The sequence below is a fragment of the Hordeum vulgare genome, chromosome 2H, assembly GCF_904849725.1.
Source record: "Hordeum vulgare subsp. vulgare chromosome 2H, MorexV3_pseudomolecules_assembly, whole genome shotgun sequence".
NCBI classification, from domain to species: domain Eukaryota; kingdom Viridiplantae; phylum Streptophyta; class Magnoliopsida; order Poales; family Poaceae; genus Hordeum; species Hordeum vulgare.
In genome coordinates this window covers 15,662,235-15,684,868 of record NC_058519.1, presented here as the reverse complement: position 1 = coordinate 15,684,868, position 22,634 = coordinate 15,662,235, and the positions used below count along the sequence as shown (strand labels likewise).

Genomic DNA, 22,634 nt, shown 5'->3' with positions numbered 1-22,634 from the left:
TTATTCATGTTGATCTACCTCTAAAACATTTTTTTATTGCAAACTTACCTATGGTTGGATGGTTAAAGAAATCAGTGGTATCTCCGATCCATCATGGTTTAAGTCCTGGTGCTTACATTATTTTTAGATTTATGCACCTACGATGACTTCGTAAATCTCAGGATGATACGTAGGCACCTCATAGAGGTGAGTGTATGCGCGCGTATATGAGCGCTTAGAGCAACTCTAGCAGACCCCGCATCCGTCCGGCCCGTAAAACGTGTTTGCAGTTTGCGGATAAACGCCTTTGCGGGGCGGCGCGCACGGCCGCGGATGCAGACCCCGCATAACGGACCAGTAGAAAAGCATATTCGCGGAATATGCTTTTTTTACGGGTCGGCTTTGCGGGGTCTGATCTGGGGCAGCTCCTCCTGGCCCGGCAAACCTAAATTTGCACCACATTTTTGCTAGAATAATGCACATCTTTGCTTTTCCAACAACATTTGGATACATAAGACATCACCACATCTTTGCTAGAATAACAAGACCAAAGAAAACAAGAACCACAAGTATGCATTTTAGAAGATTTCCAACTTTCATAACTGCTCCAACTAGTTGAAGCAATATCTTCTCCATGCACTCATTGTTGATCTACGGATTCTTCATCTTGCATTCTTCATTCTTCATCTTTGGTTCGGAAGAAGTAGACGTTGCACATGCAGCCGCATCATTGTTTTTTATTCTACTAAAGAGTTTATCGACATCTATTACTTTCTTTCTATCAATAAATCAATGTATTCGCCTTCCCAAAACCAAAATGAGCATCCATATTCCTACACAAAAGAATAACCATGTTCGGAATGAGGATCCGCAATTGAACCAAAGAATGAGATATGCAAGTGCACGTACCCCGTTGTTTTCGCATTTGAAGAACACCCATCCGGGATGGTTCGGCGTGCCCAAAGTAAGCCACAACACTGTTCGCATGCAGTCGTCGCACTGTATGAGCGGCTACGGTGAGCCACAGAGCCGATGCGCGAGCGTCGATCCCGATGGACGGTCGGACGAATCCATGCCCGCAAATCGTCGACAACGCCGGGACGACGAACTCGTCCCTGCATGCGCTGACGATGCGCCCTTGCCGGGGCTGCGGGAGATGCTCCCCGACCACTCCATCGCTTGGCGCAGCCACCGGCGGCCGGCAAAAGCCAAATCCGGCGGCCCTGCGATGAAGGTCCGCAGATCCGCAAATCCGGCGACCCCCCGGCAAGGGGGGAGGGAGGGAGGAGGGGAGGCCTTGTGCGTGTGGCGGCCTTTCGGCGAGCTCCTGCCGGCTGCTTTCGTCGGAATCTTGGGCGAAGGGGGAGAGGGGAGGTGGTTGGTGGAGGAAAGCGCGGGCTGAAATGTTCCCCCACCAACCGCTTCCCGCTTATATGCAGGGCACCGCAGCGGCGAGGGAGGAACCCGTGAATACGCGGGTTGGGGCCGAGATTTTGCCGCCCCCGCAAAAATATTTGCGGGCCGGGGCGGATGCGGGGTCTGATCGGGCAGGTTTTTCCGCCCCGACCCGCATTTTGACGGTTATTTTCCGGGTCGGGGCGGGATGCGGGGTCTGCTAGAGTTGCTCTTACATCTATACTATGTTCAAAACAACAGTTTTTTTTGTTTTATTTCCCTTTTCCCTTTTTCTTTCTTCTAAATGTATGATCTTTTTTTAATCTCAACAGATTTTCAAATTCCTGAACTTTTTCGAATACCTGTACTTTTTAACAATTTGTAAACATCTTTTCAGTTTTGTAAATTTTGGTTTCGAATTTTATGAACATTTTTAAAATTGGTGAACTTCTTTTCTCATGAATATTTTGCACGAATTTTTTTTATATCTTTCAACTTTTCTTAATTCATGGTTCTTTTTCAAATATCTTAAATTTTTTCCAAAATTATGAACTATTATCAAGTTTTGTTAACTTTTTCAAATTTGGATTTTTTTTTTCAATTGCTAGAGATTTTCTGGAAATATTGAATTTTCCCATATGTATGATATTTTTATTTTGATGATTAATGGTCAATGCATTTTCCAAATAAAAAATTAAACTGCCTTGGTCTTTGAATTCGTTATTTTATAATTGCATGAATTATTTAGTACAATAAGTATAGCGAACGAGAAAAACAAAGATGGTGAATGAGAGAGAGGGGGGAGAGGGAATTGGGTAGCGGGCCACGAACTAGTCTTCCGAGCGCCGTCGATTCCCCTTGTTGGCGCCTGAAGAGCCGAGTATGAGGTCTCCCCATTGAGACTTCCTATTCAGCGCCTTAAGCATCGAGAGAGCTCCTATTCCACACCTTAAAAGCTAGACCTCTAGCCATTGCTCACGATGTAGTCGGTTGAGCCGACCCATTAAAAGTGTGTCGTTGCGATGGTCAAAACACACCGGCTTGCATGCTCGACCCCTTCCATTGGTTCGGCACTTTAACGATTCACTTTTTTGAAAATTGCAAAGAATTTAGAAAACATTGAATTTTTCAAAAAACAGTATAGAAAAAAGCAGAAAATGTTCATGAATTCAAAAACGTTCATGAACAAGAAAATTGTTCATGAATTCAAAGAAACGTTTGTGGGATTTGAAAAAGATCATGGATATTAAAACAGTTCATGCATTCAAAACATATTTGTGGAATTCAAAGAACCCCTTATTTTAAAATAATATTGTGTATTTGAAACATTTCATGCATTTGAAAAATTTCATGAATTTGAAAAATGTTCACAAATAAAAACAGTTAACGAATATGAAAAGGCCCATGCACTAAAATCATTGAATTTGAAAAAAGTTCATGAATTTGCAAAGTTCATGAAATTGAAAGAAGGTTATACATTTGAAAAAACTTCACGAAATGAAGAAAATAGAAAATGAAAAGTAAGTTTCACAATAGCCAATGGATTCAAAAAAAATGTTCATGAATCACATTTGAACGTGCGACACATACACTGTCGAGAAGTAAAGGAAAAAGATTGTTCGCGTTTCCGAATTTGTTCAGCAATTTTCATTATTGTTTTTTATTTCACTCCAGATTCAAAAAATGTTCATACTTTAGAAAAATTGTTCGCACTTCCAAATTTGTTTGGATTTTCAAAAATTGTTCACATTTTAAAATATGTTTGGAAATTTAAAAAATGTTCTTGATTTTGTTCGCATTTTTAAAACTTGTCGAATTTTTCAAATTTGTTTCACGTTTTTAAAAATTGTTCACCTTTTTCAAGAAATGTTGCTGTTTTTCTATTTTTTTAATGAATTCAATCAAATATTTGTACTTTATAAAATGTTTTACAAAATACTTTTTGGAAATTTCACAAACTGTTTTTTCTCTGCTTTTAGTTTCTTTTAAGTTCCGCATTGTAAATGTTTCACCTGGGCATGCTAGTTGTGGTGGCTAGTGGGGCATGTGCGTGAGAGACAGATTGTGGGTTTGATTCCTGTTGCAAGCAGTTCTTAAAATTTTGTTTCACGAAGCCACCGCAAATGGACTGGCCCAGAGTGTGCGGCGCCCTGTATGAAAGCTCTACAAATTGCCGCAATAAGACGCGAATAGGAGGTCCCCCAAGTTAGCGCTTAGCATTTACGGTCTCTCTTTACATATGAAATAAGAAAAAAAAATATGAAACATAAAATTACGATGCATTGATGCGAAACTAAAGGGGGTGAAGAATGACGAATAGTTATATAGGGTCGCGTTATTCATCACCCTAGGTGAGAAATAGTTATTCTTCACCCCCCTCTGTTTTAATATCATTGCACCGTAATTTTGTGTTCCGTAAATTATGTCTTATTTTATACGTAAAACGAGACTGTAAAAAAACATAACCAATATAAAAATATTTTATATCACATAAAATTACGAAGATACAAAAATAGTGCGAAAAATATAAAAAAATCAATTTTTTCTCGTATTATGACCTATATTTTTGTTTTTCTTTTGTCAAATTTACGTAGTGATTCAATATAAATGTAAATATTTATATTTAAAATTTAATTTATTTGTAAATTAATCGTAAGATTATTTCGGATGAAGAATAAACTATTCTGCACCCTGGGTGATGAATAGAGTTTCTCATGTACCACGTAGGTGAGTATTTTATACCTCATTATTATTTTTAATATACTTCATTAATAACTACTAGATACCTTAAAGTGAGTTTTATGAAAAAATTCATGTGAGTTTACATATTTTTAAAGGTTAACGTATATACTGCTTTGTTTATACGTGAAAAAGGTATATTATATAAAGTACGTCGCAACTAATATTTTTTTAACAAAACTCATATTGAGGTATCTTAAAATATTTAATGAAGTATATTGAAAATGATAAAGAGGTATGACCAATGAGTATATAAAGTATATTAAGAATGCGTATATATATATCAATCGTACCCCAGCTATGTGGAAAGCAACTAATTAACAGATACGTATTGTGTGCTGGGCGCACCCGCAGGCCGCAGGAGCATGTTTGCTTTGTTTTCTTCCACATGTTTTTTGAGTATTTGTTTCTCTTGTGAAGCATACCGTGTGAAGTATAGTTATGCTTTCGTGTGAAGCACAACTATGCTTCTCAGAAAAGTGAAAAGCATAATTGTGCTCCACAATGAAGTACATATTTGTTTTCCAAAAAGTGAAAAACAAAGTTTTGCTTTACGGCCAAAAAGCAAAAAAAAAAAAAACACAAAATGTGTTTTCGCATCCATTTTTAGTCTCTTTGGTAAGTTTTTTTTTTTTGGTTTCCAAAATTTTTAGTTTTGTTTTAGTTTCCATTTTTTTAAAGAACTCATCCAAATCAGTTAACATGGGATTATTTTCAAAGATCTCGACGCAAGAAACACAACGCTGAAAACAACTCATGATTTGAACGCGCTGTCTTAACATTGGATTAATTTCAAAGATCTTGACGCAAGAAACCCAACGTTAAAAGGGACTCATCATTTGAGTGCATGATTTAAGACATAAAACATTTTAGAAAGAAAAATATCTATAAGAAAAAAATACAAAACTTTCAGGTTATGACAAATATCACACATGTAGCGTGTCACATGAGAGCGATATTAGCAAGGGCCTACGACCAGAGGCTGTGCACAAGCTCAAATGAAATCTGAATGTTCTAAAAAAAATTGAAATCTGAATGAAACTAATAAAGATGATTTCAAAATAACCACAAATCTCTCCTAGTTCTTTCCACGATTTTCACACTTCTTTATTGGGTGACAGTTACTACCCGATTGCTTCCGGCGGACCAATGTGGTCTAGTCCTTGTACCCCTACCTTCACGGAAGCACCAATGCAGTGTAAACACGTCACAGTCAGAGTTGATCCCACTGACCACACAGCTGAGCAGTCCATTGTCGCTAATCAAACTTTCTAGTGGTGTATAGAAAAGGTGACCGGCTCAAGTCAATGGAAACTCTTGGATGCAGTGAGAAGCGTAACCCATAAAACATCGAATTTTCGGGAGTACGAAATGAGAGCCAGAAGTCTGTAAACTTTTCTCCAGGATCCAGAGTTCTTGTGTGTCAAGGGGCTAATAAATTTCAGTGTTTTCTTCATGGACTCCTCCGAACAAACATTTCTGGAACCAGATTGGCACTTCTCATTTAATAAAGAGAAATGCACCGTAATGGTGATTCGGGAAATGCAAAACAATTATTCTATAAATCTCACAACAGTAGCAACTCTCCAGAAGCTTGTAACAGCAACTGACCGATTCAGGACCTCAATAGGGGGCGAACGTTCGCTGCCAGACATGGCATTTCCGAACGCCCCAGCTGGCAGTTTGCAGGTACATCGTCTGGCAATTTTATCAGAGCACATGGCTGTTCTTTCCTTATAAGGCAACTTTTTTCCCCTCAAAAACTTTTTTCCAAAGGCTGTGGGGGCGTTCGCTGGGAAAACGCTCCCAGCAAACGTTCCGCAGATAAGCTTTCCGATTCAAGTTTCCCTAGTAGAAAAATTAATCCAAGATATGAAACCAAATTTCCCTAAAAAACTGAAATCCTACTAACCACAAATTATTACTGAAAATTAAAACATTTATTCAGAAATTCAGGCGTTGTGGGAAGGGGAGTTGAGTGGTCTACCATGTTCCGCTAACCGTAGCCGCGTACCGCGTTGAGAGTTACTCCAACAATAATTTCCATGATTCCGGTGGACCAATGGGTCCAATCCTTGTGCCCCCGCCTTCACGGAAACACCAATTATAGCTTAGAAAAGGACTCGATGCCAAAAGATGAAGCATTTCACAGTGAGATGCATCCTCCCTGTTGCTGGTAGATTATTAGCCTACTGTTCCCGTCCTCATTACAGAGTTTGGCCGGTGACCAGCTGTGGCATGCCAAGTCAAGTCAAGTCAACTGAAACTCTTGAATGCCATGAGATGCCTAAGTGAGAAAAATCATAATAGGCAAGTAGGAGATGATAGCCATAATTGGTGAAACTTTTATCAGGATTTAGAGTTCTTACTAACAAATAAATTGCAGTGTTTTCTCAGTTCCTCTGCATAAATGTTTTTTGGAACCAGGCTGGCACTTTTCATTTAAAATATATCTTAACGGCAATTTGGTAAAGACGAAACAATCATTCTAGAAAGCTCGGAACAATTGTAATAGAGGGAAAAGCATTCAGAAATAATACCTTTTTCTGCTTTGTCATGCTTCAAGTTTAACAGTCAGCAGGGAGACCTTTCAGTGCATGACAACAAGATGTCACTAACAGGGAGAGGGAATTGACCAATTCAGTCCCAGCCTCATAGACTGTTCCACACAAAATCCAATTCATGGACATGATTTTCCATGTGTCACGCTGTTCCACGAAGAAGACGCGTGATGACTGGCCACTGTTAAGTGCCATTCACCAAGGGGCATAATCTTTGCTCCCATCAGTAGTGGCACCAACCAAAGCAAAAAAGCAATGGCACCTCACCTCTCATGGCGCCTCCTCCAGTTCTTCCTACTGCTCCTGCTGGGGGTTTCATCTGCTGCCCAAGCACAAGTGAACATCACTCGAGGCTCCTCCTTGACGCCCAAGGGGCCAACCAGCTCATGGCTCTCGCCCTCCGGCGACTTCGCGTTCGGTTTTCAACAAATAGAAGGTAACTCCTCGTACCTCCTTGCCGTCTGGTTCAACAAGATCACTGAGAAGACAGTAGTTTGGTACGCCAAGAGCAGCTCCAACGGTCAAGAGTCACCGGTGCAAGTGCCATCCAGCTCCGTGCTACATCTCACCACTGATGGGTTGCTCTCGCTTCGCAACCCATCTGGTGATGTGGTCTGGAGTCCCCGGGTTCCTGGTGTGGCGTATGCCAGAATGCTCGACACAGGCAATTTCATGCTTGTCGGTGCAGATGGCACGACAAAGTGGGAGACCTTTGATTTCCCGGCTGATACCATCCTGCCCACACAAGTGCTTTCTGTGGGTCAGCAGGACAAGGTACTCAGAAGCCGTCTCATCGCCACAGACTACTCCAATGGCCGGTTTCTCCTAGCTGTGCAAACTGATGGTAATCTTGCATTCTATCCAATTGCCGAGCCTACCACAAAACGGTACGATGCATACTGGACATCTGGTACAGATGGGAACGGCTCACAGTTGGTGTTCAATGAAACTGGAAGGATATACTTCACAACGACAAATGGGACACAGGTCAATATCACTTCGGCAAGTGTGACCTCAATGGGTGATTTCTTCAATCGTGCCACGCTTGATCCAGACGGTGTATTTCGGCAATATCTGTACCCAAAGAGCAGACAGGCCGCAAGATCATGGGCCTTGAAATGGACGGCGGTGAGCTCAATTCCCCAGAACATCTGCCAGGTGATAATGGCAACGAATGCCGGCAGTGGGGCATGCGGCTTTAACAGTTATTGCAGCTTCGATGGCACCCAGAATCAGACAACAATATGCCAATGCCCAGATCGTTACAAGTTCTTTGACGAGGAGAGAAAATACAAAGGGTGCAGGCCAGACTTTGAACCACAAAGCTGTGACCTGAATGAGGAAGCAGCGTCAGCCCAGTTTGAGATGACTCAGTTTGATAATGTTGACTGGCCTCTATCCGACTATGAGGAGTACAGCCCTATCGATATGACTGATTGCCGGAGGCTGTGTATAATTGATTGCTTCTGTGCCACAGCCGTCTTTCATGCACGCACAAATACCTGCTGGAAGAAAAAGCTCCCTTTATCAAATGGGAAAATGGCGGAAAGTGTAGACAGGATAGTTCTTATCAAGGTGCCTAGGAGCAACAATTCACAGTCCCAGAACACTGGCTCTAGCAAATGGAAGAAGGACAAGAAGTATTGGATTCTTGGGAGTTCCTTGTTTTTTGGGGGTTCTGTATTGGTAAACATTCTCCTGATCAGTATTCTGCTCTTCGGCACTTACTGCGGTATCTCCATAACCTCCAAGAAGAAACTCCAGTCACCGCAACCGTCAGGTAGTTCTATCTTGCCCCCAAAGATTTTCACTTACAATGAACTGGAGAAGGCAACCAGTGGTTTCCATGAGGTGCTTGGCAGCGGTGCCTCTGGTACAGTGTACAAAGGACGGCTTCAAGATGAGCATGCGACAAGCATCGCTGTCAAGAAACTTGAAAAGCTCCAGCAAGAGACTGAGAAGGAGTTCATGGTGGAGGTGCAAACCATCGGGCAGACGTTTCACAAGAACTTGGTCAGGCTGCTTGGTTTGTGCAGTGAGGGAACTCACCGACTGCTAGTTTATGAGTTCATGACCAATGGCTCGCTCAACGAATTCTTATTCGGTGATGCTCGGCCGGATTGGAACCACCGTGTGCAAGTCGCGCTTGGAGTGGCACGAGGGCTGCTCTACTTGCACGAGGAGTGCAGCACACAGATTATCCACTGCGACATAAAACCACAGAACATCCTTCTTGATGCCAACTTTATGGCAAAGATTGCAGACTTTGGCCTGGCGAAGCTTCTTCGAGCCAATCAGACACAGACAAACACCGGCATCCGGGGTACTCGAGGTTACGTTGCTCCAGAGTGGTTCAAGAACATAGGGATCACTTCCAAAGTCGATGTCTACAGCTTTGGGGTGATCCTGCTGGAGCTTGTATGCTGCAGAAGGAATGTGGAGCTAGAGATCGCCGATGAAGAGCAGGCGATACTGACTTACTGGGCAAACGACTGTTACAGGTGCGGGAGGATCGACTTGCTGGTGGAAGGCGACGATGAGGCAAACTTCAACATCAAAAAGGCAGAGCGATTCGTGGCTGTAGCCCTTTGGTGCCTCCAGGAGGAGCCGACCATGCGGCCAACCATGCTTAAAGTGACACAGATGCTTGATGGAGCAGTGCAGATCCCCACACCTCCGGACCCCTCTTCCTTCATCAGTTCACTTTCATAAGTTGTAGCATGAAGCATGATTATGCAATACTGTATTGCTTTCATCAGTTCACTTGTGCCTGCTTGTTAACAAATAAGTTGTAGCATGAAGCAAGATTATGCAATACTGTATTCTATTGGTGCTTCAGAATTAATGGTAAATATAGCATTTCAGGCATTCATGTTTAGCTGAACAAATAGCATCATTGATGCATCTGTATCTTATCTTCTTCTTCAAAATTCTATAATAGTTTGAAGAATAATGGCTACCTTGTATTTCCGGCACTTACGTCCAGCAGAAGCAGATAGCACCATAATACTTCTGTATCTTTTCTTCTTCTTCTTCTTCAGAAAATGCATCTGTATCTGTATTCGTATGACTGAATCCATTTTGTGCATTGCCTACGGTAATTCAGAGAATTCAGAGAGTGACAATTTTTTTTAAGGATAATTCAGAAATTAATTAGCTGCATTTGTGCACTACCTAGGTAAAACAAACGAACGCCTTCTTTTAGACTGATTGCCAGCAAACAGCAGCATAAGTACTTCGACTCACCCACTGAATTTCACCAAAATTAGGGACGTAAAAATACCCGTCGCCAGTTCAAGTTCTTGGAACTGAGAAGGGCAGAGGTACGATTCGGGGCATAGAGATGGGGAGAAGAGACGTACACAAGCAGGGCAGGGCAGGGCAGCCCGGCAGGGCAGGGAAGCGGAGCGGTCGAAAAACAAGCGGCGATTGGATATCTTATTCGCGGGTGATAATGTTTTCTTTTAATATATATTTTTGCATTTTTTTCTTCTTCCGGGCGACTGGTTCTGCTGGACGGCCCCTGATCATCCAACTTACACAGTTCTAAAGTATGAAGCAAATCTCAGCCGTTTGATCCAGTATGAAAACATTGTTCCGAATTAAAAAAAAAGGTACATTATTAACCATAGGACATTGGGCATAGAAGTTCTGTATCTTAAGGAAATGCATCGATCGATATCTGTATTCAGATCCGTAATTATATATTTGATGAATCCATTTTAGTCAAACGTTCCCAACGATTTAATAGAGTCAGGTGTGAATAGGTATGTTCTGGTGCCGAACATCACATAAGACCTTGCTAACATGCAGGTGGTGAATCAAGAAAAGATGTTATTACCAGCATATTTCGACAACTTTCAGAACTACATTGTATTCTACAAAAAAGAAAGATATGAAAATTATTACTCTGCAGTCTGCACTGTCAAAATTCAGAGGGTAATACTCTCCGAATTAGTGGGGAATACCTATAGTAATGCAGACAGTAATTAGCTACTGATGTATTAGTGGGCAGTACTCTGCACTGTCAATACGCTCAAAACAAACAAACTCCGAAATGTGCTGGTATTAGTGGACAGCATTATTGGGGAATTAGTGAGAATACTCTGTATTAGTGGACAGTATTAGTGGGGAATACTCTGCACTGTCAACCAGTGGGAGTATTTTTTCTGAAGGGTAATGCAGAGAGTAATTGGGTACATTGGTACATTACCCATAGTAAAACAAACAAACGTCTTCTTTTCGACAGATTGCCAGCAACCAGCAGCATATATACTACTTGCACTCACTCTCTGCATTTCACCAAAATTAACGGGTGTAAAAAACTAAAATTTTCCCCAACGCCAAAATCGAAGGGCTCTCCACTCCCCGTCGCCAGTTCCTCACGGGCGGCAGCTGCTTCACCTCTGATTCTCCCACACGCGTGGTGCATCCAGAAAAAACAGATCTTGGAACTCAGAAGGAGAGCGGTAGGATTGGGGGCATACAGATGGGGAGAAGAGACGTACCACACGTACCATGGCAGGGCAGGGCAGGGCAGCCCGGCAAGTCGGCGAGGCGCCGTCGCATCCACCGGAAGCGGAGCGGCCCAGAAACAAGCGGTGATTGGAGATTTTATTATACGCGGGAGATAATGTTCTGCTGGAGGTTTTCGCCGGAAGCGGAGCGGCCCAGTCACGCCAGAGCCCCTTTTTCGCCCGTTCGGGTTTAAATTGGCTCTGATGATCCCAGACCGAACCCAGGGCGATGGGGTGGTCCGGGAGCGCTGGCAGAAAACGATTTGGTGCGAAAAACCGTTGGACCCGCCGAGTCGGCGACTGGCCGCGCACTCGTAGTCTTCATCGCCTCGTGTCCCGTGGAATCAATGCGAAGGTTGCGCCGCCGGTCAACCTTCCATTGATTCACGGGCGGTGCAGTGAAGGCGCGGTGACGCGCGTCCTGTCGGTTCCTGCCATGTGTTCGTACACCGATGCTCCGCGTGCTCGCCTGCCGTGGCTATATAAGGCGACCCACCCCCGCTGGTGGCCACACACTTCTCCCCGCCGACGCTCTCTCCTCTTCTTCTTCACCATCGGCCTTCTTCACCTTCTCTCCTTCTCCTCCCCAATGGTTGAATGATACCCCGACGATGGAGCTGTCACCAATGGCTTCATCCGCCGTCACCTCCGCGAGGATGAGGCACGCCTCCTCTACGAGACGGAGTATCCGGGGCCGTAGAACATGCGGGTGCTGGGGTCTTGAAGGCTCAGCGACGGCGGCGTCCCGGTGCCGCCACCATCCGCCGGAGCTGAGCGGCGGGCGGAGATTGCGCGCATTAGGTCTGGCCTGCCAGAGAACTCGCGCAATCTTCCACGGTACGCCCCCGACAGCAACGCGCTTTAGACGACGTTCTTCGACCGTCGTCACGCCGACCAGCTCGCCGCCACCAACGGGGTCGAGCCCCAGGGCCGGCACAACTCCGAGGGCGGCGCCGATGGTGGGGCGTCCCCGACCGCACGCTGGAGGCCGTCCTCGAACACATCGAGGACGGCAATACGCACATGTATGAGTACCCTCCCCCGATGACCTTCTCCTGCGCCATGGTAGCTCCTGGACGCCGAGGAGGATGGAGTCGCCGACGTCCTCCTTGCCTGGCTCCCGCTCCCGCTCCTCCAGATCGCCGACGCTGCTCCCCGTCAAGCCGGAGCCATAGGAGACGTCGATGGGGCGGCGCACGCGCAGCACCGGGATCGTCATTAACGAGCCCGGCGCTTCTTCCTCCCTTCTCATGCGGCCGAAGACGGAGCCGGGGCTCCTGCCCGTCGAGCAGGAGCACCTCGCCATGGCCATCGACGACGATGAGGCCGCCCTGAAATGGGCGAGGGACGACTACATCCGGGGAGAAATGGGGAGGCAGCGTCGTGCCCTGGAGGAGATCTCCGCCCGTCGCCGCGACCGCGAGGAGGGAGGCTGACGGGGATATAGCCCTAGGGTAGAATCATAGGCCTGACCTATACGTCCTATCCAAGGGCACCTCATTATTAGTTTAAGGACTACAAGGGAAATTCCGACTGGATCGCGACAACATCTAATCCACTCGGTACGGATCCACTCGGACAAATACATTTCATCCACTCGGATGACAGTCAATCACTCGGCCGTATGACTCACTCGGGTATGTAAATACCAACAGTCGGCAAGGCAGTCGAAGCATAGAGGAGTGTCTGTAGTGGACTGACATTATGGCATCAATGCCCCATCTTGTAATATAAGAGGTGAGGGGTGGCGCACTCTATATAAGCCACCCCTCCACATAGCTAAGGACCAGCTTCTTCTTCCCTGGGCGGGCTCATTCTTTCCCGGTAGCTCTAACTCTCTCTATACCCTATAACTCATGTCCATGACAGATAAAACAAAGCTTCTTCGGAGCACGAGACATAGGGCTGTTATCTCCATCGTGACCAATGTGGTCGAGTCATTGTACCCCTACCTTCACGGAAGCACCAATGCAGTGTAAACACGTCACAGTCAGAGCTGATCCCACTGACCACACAGCTGAGCAGTCCATCGTCGCTAATCAAATTTTCTAGTGGTGTATAGCAAAGGTGACCAGCTCAAGTCAATGGAAACTCTTGGATGCAGTGAGAAGCGTATCCCATAGAACATCGAATTTTCGGGAGTACGAAATGAGAGCCAGTAGTGTGCAAACTTTTCTCCAGGATCCAGAGTTCTTGTGTGTCAAGGGGCAAATAAGTTTCAGTGTTTTCTTCATGGACTCCTCTGAACAAACATTTCTGGAACCAGATTGGCACTTCTCATTTAATAAAGAGAAATGCACCGTAATGGTGATTCGGGAAATGCAAAACAATTATTCTACAAATCTCACAACAGTAGCAACTCTCAAGAAGCATGTAACAGCAACTGACCGATTCAGGACCTCAATAGGGGGCGAACGTTCGCTGCCAGACATGGCATTTCCGAACGCCCCAGCTGGCAGTTTCCAGAGTACGTTGCCTGGCAATTTTATCAGGCGCACATGGCTGTTCTTTACTTATAAGGCAACTTTTTTTCCCTCAAAAAATGCCGTCCGTCAGACCTGAATCCGAAGGCTGTGGCGGGCGTTCGCTCGGAAAACGCTCCGAGCAAACGTTCACCAGATAAGCTTTCCAATTCAAGTTTCCCTAGTAGAAAAATGAATCCAAGATATGAAACCAAATTTCCCTGAAAAAACAGAAATCCTACTAACCACAAATTACTAAAAATGAAATCATTTCTTCAGAAATTCAGGCGTGGGCAAGGGGAGTTGAGTGTTCCGCGTACCGCCTTGAGAGTTACTCCTCCAACAATAATCTCCACGATTCCGGTTGACCAATGGGTCCAATCCTTGTGCCCCCGCCTTCACGGAAACACCAATTGTAACTTAGAAAAGGACTCGATGCCAAAAGATGAAGCATTTCACAGTCAGATGCATCCCCCCAATCATAGAAAAGGAGTCCATGCCACTGGTCACAGCTGAGCAGTTGAATGCCACTGACCTGTTGCTGGTAGATTATTAGCCTACTGCTGCCGTCCTCTTTACAGAGTTTGGCGGGTGACCAGCTGTCCCATGCCAAGTCAAGTCAAGTCAACTGAAACTCTTGAATGCCATGAGATGCCTAAGTGAGAAAAATCATAATAGGCAAGTAGGAGATGATGGCAAGAATTAGTGAAACTTTTATCAGGATTTAGTGTTCAGACTGACCGAAGACGCCTTCTGTATCGAGGGACAAATAAATTTCAGTGTTTTCTCAGTTCATAAATAATTCTGTAAGCAGATTGGCACTTCTTATTTAAAATATATCTTAACGGTAATTTGGTAAAGACGAAACAATCATTCTAGAAAGCTCGGAACGGTTGTAATAGAGGGAAAAGCATTCAGAAATAATACTTTTTTCCGCTTTGTCATGCTTCAAGTTTAACAGTCAGCACGGAGACCTTTCTGTGCATGACAACAAAATGTCACTAACAGGGAGAGGGAATCGACCAATTCAACCCCAGCCTCATAGACTGTTCCACACAAAATCCAATTCATGGGCATGATTTTCCATGTGCCACGCTGTTCCACGAAGAAGACGCGTCATGAGTCATGACTGGCCACTGTTAAGTGCCATTCTCCAAGGGGCATAACCTTTGCTCTCATCAGTAGAGGCACCAACCAAAGCAAAAAAGCAATGGCACCTCGCCTCCCATGGTGTTTCCTCCAGTTCTTGCTACTGCTGCTGGGGGTTTCATCTGCTGCCCAAGCACAAGTGAACATCACTCGAGGCTCCTCCTTGACGCCCCAGGGGCCAACCAGCTCATGGCTTTCGCCCTCCGGCGACTTCGCGTTTGGTTTCCGACAAATAGAAGGTAACTCCTCCTTGTACCTCCTCGCCGTCTGGTTCAACAGGATCCATGGAGAGACTGTCGTTTGGTACGCCAAGAGCAGCTCCGACGGTCAAGAGTCTCCGGTTCAAGTGCCATCCAGTTCTGTACTGCGGCTCACCGCTGATGGGCTGCTCTCGCTTCGCAACCCATCTGGTGATGAGGTCTGGAGCCCCCCGGTTCCTGCTGTGGCCTACGCCAGAATGCTCGACACAGGCAACTTCATGCTTGTCGGTGTAGATGGCAAAGCAAAGTGGGAGAGCTTTGATTTCCCGGCTGATACCATCCTGCCCACACAAGTGCTTTCTGTGGGTCAGCAGGACAAGGTACTCAGAAGCCGTCTCATCGCCACAGACTACTCCAATGGCCGGTTTCTCCTAGCTGTGCAAACTGATGGTAATCTTGTGTTTTATCCAATCGCCGAGCATTCTACACTTCGGTACAATGCATACTGGGCATCTAACACGGTTGGGAACGGCTCACAGCTGGTGTTCAATGAAACAGGCAGGGTATACTTCACCTTGATAAATGGCACACAGATCAATATCACTTCGGCAGAGGGGTACTCGATGGACACACAGGGTGATTTCTTTCATCGTGCCACGCTTGATCCAGACGGTGTATTTCGGCAATACCTGTACCCAAAGAGCAGAAAGATGAGAGGCCAAGGGACCTCGCAATGGACGTCAGTAAGCTCAATTCCCCAGAACATCTGCCAGAGAGTGAAGGTAAAGGCAGGCAGTGGTGCATGCGGCTTCAACAGCTACTGCACCATTGATGGCACCAAGAATCAGACAAGCTGCCAATGCCCACAACGTTACGAATTCTTCGACGAGGAGAGGCAGTACAAAGGGTGCAGGCCTGACTTTGTGCCACAAAGCTGTGACCTTGATGAGGAAGCAGCAAGGGCACAGTTTGAGATGACTCTGGTCAATAGTGTTGATTGGCCTGAATCTGACTATGAGCAATACAGCCCCATCGACGTATACGAGTGCCAGAGGCTGTGTGTGATTGATTGCTTCTGTGCCACAGCCGTCTTTCAGCCAAGCACAAATACCTGCTGGAAGAAAAAGCTCCCTTTATCAAATGGGTATATGGCGGAAAGTGTAGACAGGACAGTTCTTATCAAGGTGCCGAGGGGCAACAATTCACAGTCCCAGAACACTGGCTCTAGCAAATGGAAGAAGGACAAGAAGTATTGGATTCTTGGGAGTTCCTTGTTTTTTGGGGGTTCTGTATTGGTAAACATTCTCCTGATCAGTATTCTGCTCTTCGGCACTTACTGCGGTATCTCCATAACCTCCAAGAAGAAACTCCAGTCACCGCAACCGTCAGGTAGTTCTATCTTGCCCCCAAAGATTTTCACTTACAATGATCTGGAGAAGGCAACTAGTGGTTTCCGTGAGGTGCTTGGCAGCGGTGCCTCTGGTACCGTGTACAAAGGACAGCTGCAAGATGAGCATGCTACCAGCATTGCGGTCAAGAAAATTGAAAAACTCCAGCAAGAGACTGAGAAGGAGTTCATGGTGGAGGTGCAAACCATCGGGCAGACGTTTCACAAGAACTTGGTCAGGCTGCTTGGTTTGTGCAGTGAGGGAACTCACCGACTGCTAGTTTATGAGTTCATGACCAATGGCTCGCTCAACGAATTCCTATTCGGTGATGCTCGGCCGGATTGGAACCTCCGTGTGCAAGTTGCACTTGGAGTGGCACGAGGGCTGCTCTACTTGCACGAGGAGTGCAGCACACAGATTATCCACTGCGACATAAAACCACAGAACATCCTTCTTGATGCCAACTTTATGGCGAAGATTGCAGACTTTGGCCTGGCGAAGCTTCTTCGAGCCAATCAGACACAGACAAACACCGGCATCCGGGGTACTCGAGGTTACGTTGCTCCAGAGTGGTTCAAGAACATAGGGATCACTTCCAAAGTCGATGTTTACAGCTTTGGGGTGATCCTGCTGGAGCTTGTATGCTGCAGAAGGAATGTGGAGCTAGAGATCGCCGATGAAGAGCAGGCGATACTGACTTACTGGGCAAACGACTGTTACAGGTGCGGGAGGATCGACTTGCTGGTGGAAGGCGACGATGAGGCAAACTTCAACATCAAAAAGGCAGAGCGATTCGTGGCTGTAGCCCTTTGGTGCCTCCAGGAGGAGCCGACCATGCGGCCAACCATGCTTAAAGTGACACAGATGCTTGATGGAGCAGTGCAGATCCCCACGCCTCCGGATCCCTCTTCCTTCATCAGTTCGCTTTCATAAGTTGTAGCATGAAGCATGATTATGCAATACTGTATTCCTTTCATCAGTTCACTTGTGCCTGCTTGTTAACAAATAAGTTGTAGCATGAAGCAAGATTATGCAATACTGTATTCTATTGATGCTTCAGAATTAATGGTAAATATAGCATTTCAGGCACTCATGTTTAGCTGAACAAATAGCATCATTGATGCATCTGTATGTTATCTTCTTCAAAATTCGATAATAGTTTGAAGAATAATGGCTACCTTGTATTTCCGGCACTTACGTCCAGCAGCAGCAGATAGCACCATAATACTTCTGTATCTTTTCTTCTTCTTCTTCTTCAGAAAATGCATCTGTATCTGTATTCGTATGACTGAATCCATTTTGTGCATTACCTATGGTAATTCAGAGAATTCAGAGAGTGATATTTTTTTTTTTGAAGGATAATTCAGAAATTAATTAGCTGCATTTGTGCATTACCTATGGTAAAACAAACGAACGCCTTCTTTTGGACTGATTGCCAGCAAACAGCAGCATAAGTACTTCAACTCAGACTCAGCGACTGAATTTCACCAAAATTAGGGGCGTAAAAATACCCGTCGCCAGTTCGAGATCTTGGAACTGAGAAGGGGAGCGGTACGATTCGAGACATAGAGATGGGGAGAAGAGACGTACACAGGCAGGGCCGGGCAGGGCAGCCCGGCGAGGCACCGCCGCATCCACCGGAAGCGGAGCGGTCGAAAAACAAGCGGCGATTGGAGATTTTATTCGCGTGAGATAACGTTTTCTTTTAATATATATTTTTGCATTTTTTTTCTTCTTCCGGGCGACTGGTTCTGCTGGACGGCCCTGATCATCCAACTTAGACAGTTCTAAAGTATGAAGCAAATCTCAGCCGTTTGATCCATTATGAAAACATTGTATCGAATTAAAAAAAAGAGTACATTATTACTCTGTAGTGAACTGGGTGAAGCATAATAGTTCTGTATCTTAAGAAAATGCATCGATGTCTGCATTCAGATCCGTAATTATATCTATTATATCCCAACGATTTAATAGAGTCAGGTGTGAATAGGTATGTTCTGGTGTCGAACATCCCATAAGACCTTGCTAATGCGCAGGCGATGAATCAAGAAAAATGTTATTACCAGCATATTTCGACAACTTTCAGAACAACATCGTATTCTCCAAAAAAATAAAAATAAAATGAAAATTATTACTCTGCACTGTCAAAATTCAGAGGGTAATACTCTCCGAATTAGTGGGGAATACCTATAGTAAAGCAGACAGTAATTAGCCACAGATGTATTAGTGGGCAATACTCTGCACTGTCAATACGCTCAAAACAAACAAACGCCGAAATGTGCTGGTATTAGTGGACAGCATTAGTGGGGAATTAGTGAGAATACTCTGTATTAGTGGACAGTATTATTGGGGAATACTCTGCACTGTCAATCAGTGGGAGTATTTTTTGTTTAGTGGAGAATACTCTGTAATGCAGACAATGATTGGCTACATTGGTACATTGCCCATAGTAAAACAAACAAACGTCTTATTTTCGACAGATTGTCAGCAACCAGCAGCATATATACTACTTCCACTCACTCTCTGAATTTCACCGAAATTAGGGGGTGATAAAAACTAAAAATTCCCCCAACGCCCAAATCGAAGGGCTCTCCACTCCCCGTCGCCAGAGCGGGATTCAGCAGCATGAAGGGGCAGCTGCTTCACCTCTGATTCTCCCGCACGCGTGGTGCATCCACAAATAAGAAAAAACAGATCTCGGAACTCAGACGGAGAGCGGCAGGATTGGGGGCATACAGATGGGGAGAAAGAGATGTACCACAGCAGGGCAGGGCAGCCCCGGCGAGTCGGCGACGCGCCGCCGCGTCCACCGGAAGCGGAGCGGCCGAGAAACAAGCGGGCGATTGGAGATTTTATTATTCGCTGGAGATACTATCCGTTCTGCTGGAGGTGAGTACAGACTACAGAGTGCCTGATCGAGCAGCACATGTTAATTGGACGGCCCTGATCGACCAGTGCAAAAGTATCAAACAAACCTCAGCCGTTCGATCCAGGATGAAAACATTCTACCGAATTAAAAAAAAAAGTACATTAAAACTATCAACTGAACAGGATGAAAACATAGCTACATCACGATGCTAATACACTGGAATTCTTCAGATTTATTTTTGGAACTCTGTTGGGCTCCAACTGAAGTAAGGAATGTGATACGGTCCAACGGTGAAAACTAGTCTCAACATGCCTTCCATGGCTGTATTGACTTCTCTATTGCAAAGCCATAAAAGTTGGTCTGTGGTGTATATCATGGCTTGCTGAGCGGGATAAGAATACAAATTTTTTTCCATTTACGAGCAAGCAAGCTCGCAGACGGAAAAATCAAATCAAATCGCTCAAGAGGGAGGACGGTACCACAGTGGAGAAACCTGAGGATATGGTGGCCATGGTGACCGATTTCTACCACGGTCGTTTCATGTCAGAGGGAACACAGAACATGGATGAGGTGCTTCAAAGTGTTCCTCAGAAGGTTACCCCAATAAGGAACCAGAAATTGACTGATGATTACACAAAAGATGAAGTTAAGCTCGCTCTTTTTCAGATGGCGCCTACTAAGGCGCCGGGCTCTGATGGGTACCCGGCGCATTTCTTTCAAAGCCATTGGGACATATGTGGCGATGAGATCACTACGATCATTCTAAAAATTCTGTGTGGGGGGGGGGGGGGGGGGAAGCGGTGAATGATACTATTCTGGTTCTAATACCAAAGGTAACAAGCCCCACGCAACTTTCACACTTTCGCCCTATAAGCTTGTGCAATGTTATTTACAAGATCTCATCCAAAGTTCTAGCAAACAGATTGAAATCCCTTTTGTCGGAGATTATATCTGAAGAGCAATCAACCTTTGTGGGGGGGGGGGGGGGGAAGGTTAATTATTGATAATATTATTTATGTCTATGAATGCCTTCATTTTATGAAAAGAAACAGGTCTAAGAACAATGGGTTTTGTGCGCTGAAACTGGATATGATGAAAGCATACGACCGCCTAGAATGGAGTTATTTGCAAGCTATCATGACCAAGCTGGTGTTCGAACCAGTTTGGATGGATACAATAATGAGGATGGTGAACTCAGTTAAATTCTCTGTTTTATTCAATGGAAATAAACTTGAGCAATTTACACCCACAAGAGGAATTCGACAAGGAGATCCGCTATCCCCTTATCTTTTCTTGTTAGCAGCAGAGGGCCTTTCGTGCCTCATAAAAGTCAGAATGAGTCATCGCCTATTAAGGGAATCAAAGTGGCTGAAACGGCTCCACCGGTTAGTCACTTACTTTTTGCAGATGACAGTCTGTTGTTTTTCAGAGCTAGTAGTGAGGGTGCTACTCTGGTATCTTCCTTGTTGGAATCTTATTGTCTGGTATCGAGACAGAGAATCAACCATGCAAAGTCCTCTGTGTTCTTTAGCAAGGGATGCACACCCGAGGTAAGAGAGCTTATCAAGACTACACTGAACATTCAGAATGAAAGCTTGAATGAAAAGTATCTGGGAATGCCTACGGATGTGGGTAGTAGCAAAAATGGGGCCTTCAAATATCTAAAGGAACGAGTATGGAACAAGGTGAAAGGTTGGATGGAGAAAATCCTCTCTTCGGGAGGAAAAGAAGTGCTAATTAAATCTGTAGCACAAGCTGTCCGAGTCTTTTCAATGGCATATTTTAAACTGCCCCGAGGCCTATGTCTACACATCAACTCTATCATTCGCAAGTTTTGGTGGGGCAGCAAAAATGGTGAAAGGAAAACATGCTAGGTATCGTGGGAAGTGATGACCCGACCCAAATATGATGGCGGCCTGGGTTTTAGGGATATTGAGCTTTTCAATCTGGCTCTCCTTGCGAGACAAGCATGGCGCATTTTACAATCCCCGGAAACCCTGAGTGCCAAAATTCTGAAAGCAAGATACTTCCCTGCTACTGAGTTTCTTGATGCTGAAGTAGGCCACAATCCGTCGCAGATTTGGAGGGCCATAGTGGAAGGGAAGGAGACTCTCAAAGTAGGACTTATTAGAAGGATTGGTGATGGCAATGGGACAAGTATTTGGAACCAAAATTGGCTCCCCAAAGAAGCATCCATGAGACCGATTGCATGCCTAAATCCGCACCGGCCAGAATTTGTTTTAGAGCTTATTGACAACACATCTGCAAGATGGAACAAGGAACTGATCAACACAACCTTCTTGCCAATTGATGCTGAAGTTATTTTGAATATTCCTCTGTGCACCCGACAATACGACGACTATTGGGCTTGGTCTCAGGAAACAAAGGGCGAATTCACGGTCCGATCTTGTTATCGGATGCTCATCACAACAAAGCTTTGACGTGAGGCTTGGCTGGAGGGACGCGGAGGCCCTGCAGATACCAGTCGAGAGAAGAAGGGCTGGGAGACTCTTTGGAGGATCCGAGTGCCTTCAAAAATCAAAATCTTCATGTGGCGGTTGGCGCAAACTTCACTCCCCACATCGGATGTTCACCACCATCGGCATATGGCTGCATCTTCGTGTCGTGCTATATGCGGTGCTGAAGATTCCTGACACCACTCCCTCGTACACTGCACCATGGCACGGTGCGTATGGGCTCTGGCGGAACCAGAGTTGGTTGAACATATGCTCGCGACGGCGAAACCGGATGCGAGGTCCTGGATGTTTAGCATGTTCACATCAGTTTCTGCAAAGGAATTACTCAGGATGATAGTGACCCTGTGGGTGATCTGGGCATCTCGAAGGCGGCTCATTCATGAAGGGGAACACCATAGCCCTTTGGCGACCCATTACTTTGTCAACAGGTATATAGAAGGGCTTGAAGCTATCGAATCGATGAATCTACAGTCGGTCAGGCAACACCCCGCCACGCCGATTCCTGCAAGAAGATGGACTCCGCCTCCTCCGGGCTGTGCTAAAATCAATGTGGATGGTGCAGCCTGCCGTATGCCCCCGATTGGCGTTGTGAATGCGGTGTGTCGTGATGGACAAGGCAAATACCTTAGGTCGTCAGCGATAGTCTTCCATGGACTAACTGATCCCAAAATCTTGGAAACTTTGGCATGTCGCGAGGCCCTTGCACTGGACAGGGATCTACTCCTTCAGAAGATCGCCATAGCATCGGACTGTCTTCAAGCGGTCCAGGATATTAATTCTGGAACTAACGGCATTACGGCTCCAATTATCAAGGAAATCAAGGATGGAGGCAACGATTTCCAAGCTATCTCTTTCAGCCACGAAGGACGTTTGTCGAATACGGAAGCTCATAGTTTAG

General features: G+C 45.3%; 2 protein-coding genes and 1 long non-coding RNA gene across 3 annotated transcripts; 2 read left to right on the top strand and 1 right to left on the bottom strand.

Annotated features, from left to right (window-relative positions):
* Nucleotides 1-5,123: 5,123 nt before the first annotated feature.
* On the bottom strand, nucleotides 5,124-6,347 carry LOC123424477. The gene is made up of 2 exons (XR_006621691.1): nucleotides 6,101-6,347; nucleotides 5,124-5,961 (listed from the first exon to the last, which is right to left on the bottom strand). It is a non-coding gene; the product is annotated as an uncharacterized LOC123424477 (long non-coding RNA).
* A 312-nt stretch (nucleotides 6,348-6,659) lies between these two features.
* On the top strand, nucleotides 6,660-9,552 carry LOC123424476 (G-type lectin S-receptor-like serine/threonine-protein kinase LECRK2). Its single transcript, XM_045108095.1, has one exon. The coding sequence runs from the start codon at nucleotides 6,930-6,932 to the stop codon at nucleotides 9,384-9,386; it is 2,457 nt and encodes an 818-aa protein (XP_044964030.1). The 5' UTR covers nucleotides 6,660-6,929; the 3' UTR covers nucleotides 9,387-9,552.
* Nucleotides 9,553-14,553: 5,001 nt separating this feature from the next.
* Nucleotides 14,554-17,479, top strand: LOC123424475 (G-type lectin S-receptor-like serine/threonine-protein kinase LECRK3). The gene has a single exon (XM_045108094.1). The coding sequence runs from the start codon at nucleotides 14,864-14,866 to the stop codon at nucleotides 17,321-17,323; it is 2,460 nt and encodes an 819-aa protein (XP_044964029.1). The 5' UTR covers nucleotides 14,554-14,863; the 3' UTR covers nucleotides 17,324-17,479.
* The last annotated feature ends 5,155 nt before the right edge of the window (nucleotides 17,480-22,634 follow it).

Bases quoted from the DNA above. Each gene is read 5' to 3' on its own strand.
- LOC123424476 (XM_045108095.1), top strand. From the start codon at position 6,930: ATGGCACCTCACCTCTCATGGCGCCTCCTCCAGTTCTTCCTACTGCTC.
- LOC123424475 (XM_045108094.1), top strand. From the start codon at position 14,864: ATGGCACCTCGCCTCCCATGGTGTTTCCTCCAGTTCTTGCTACTGCTG.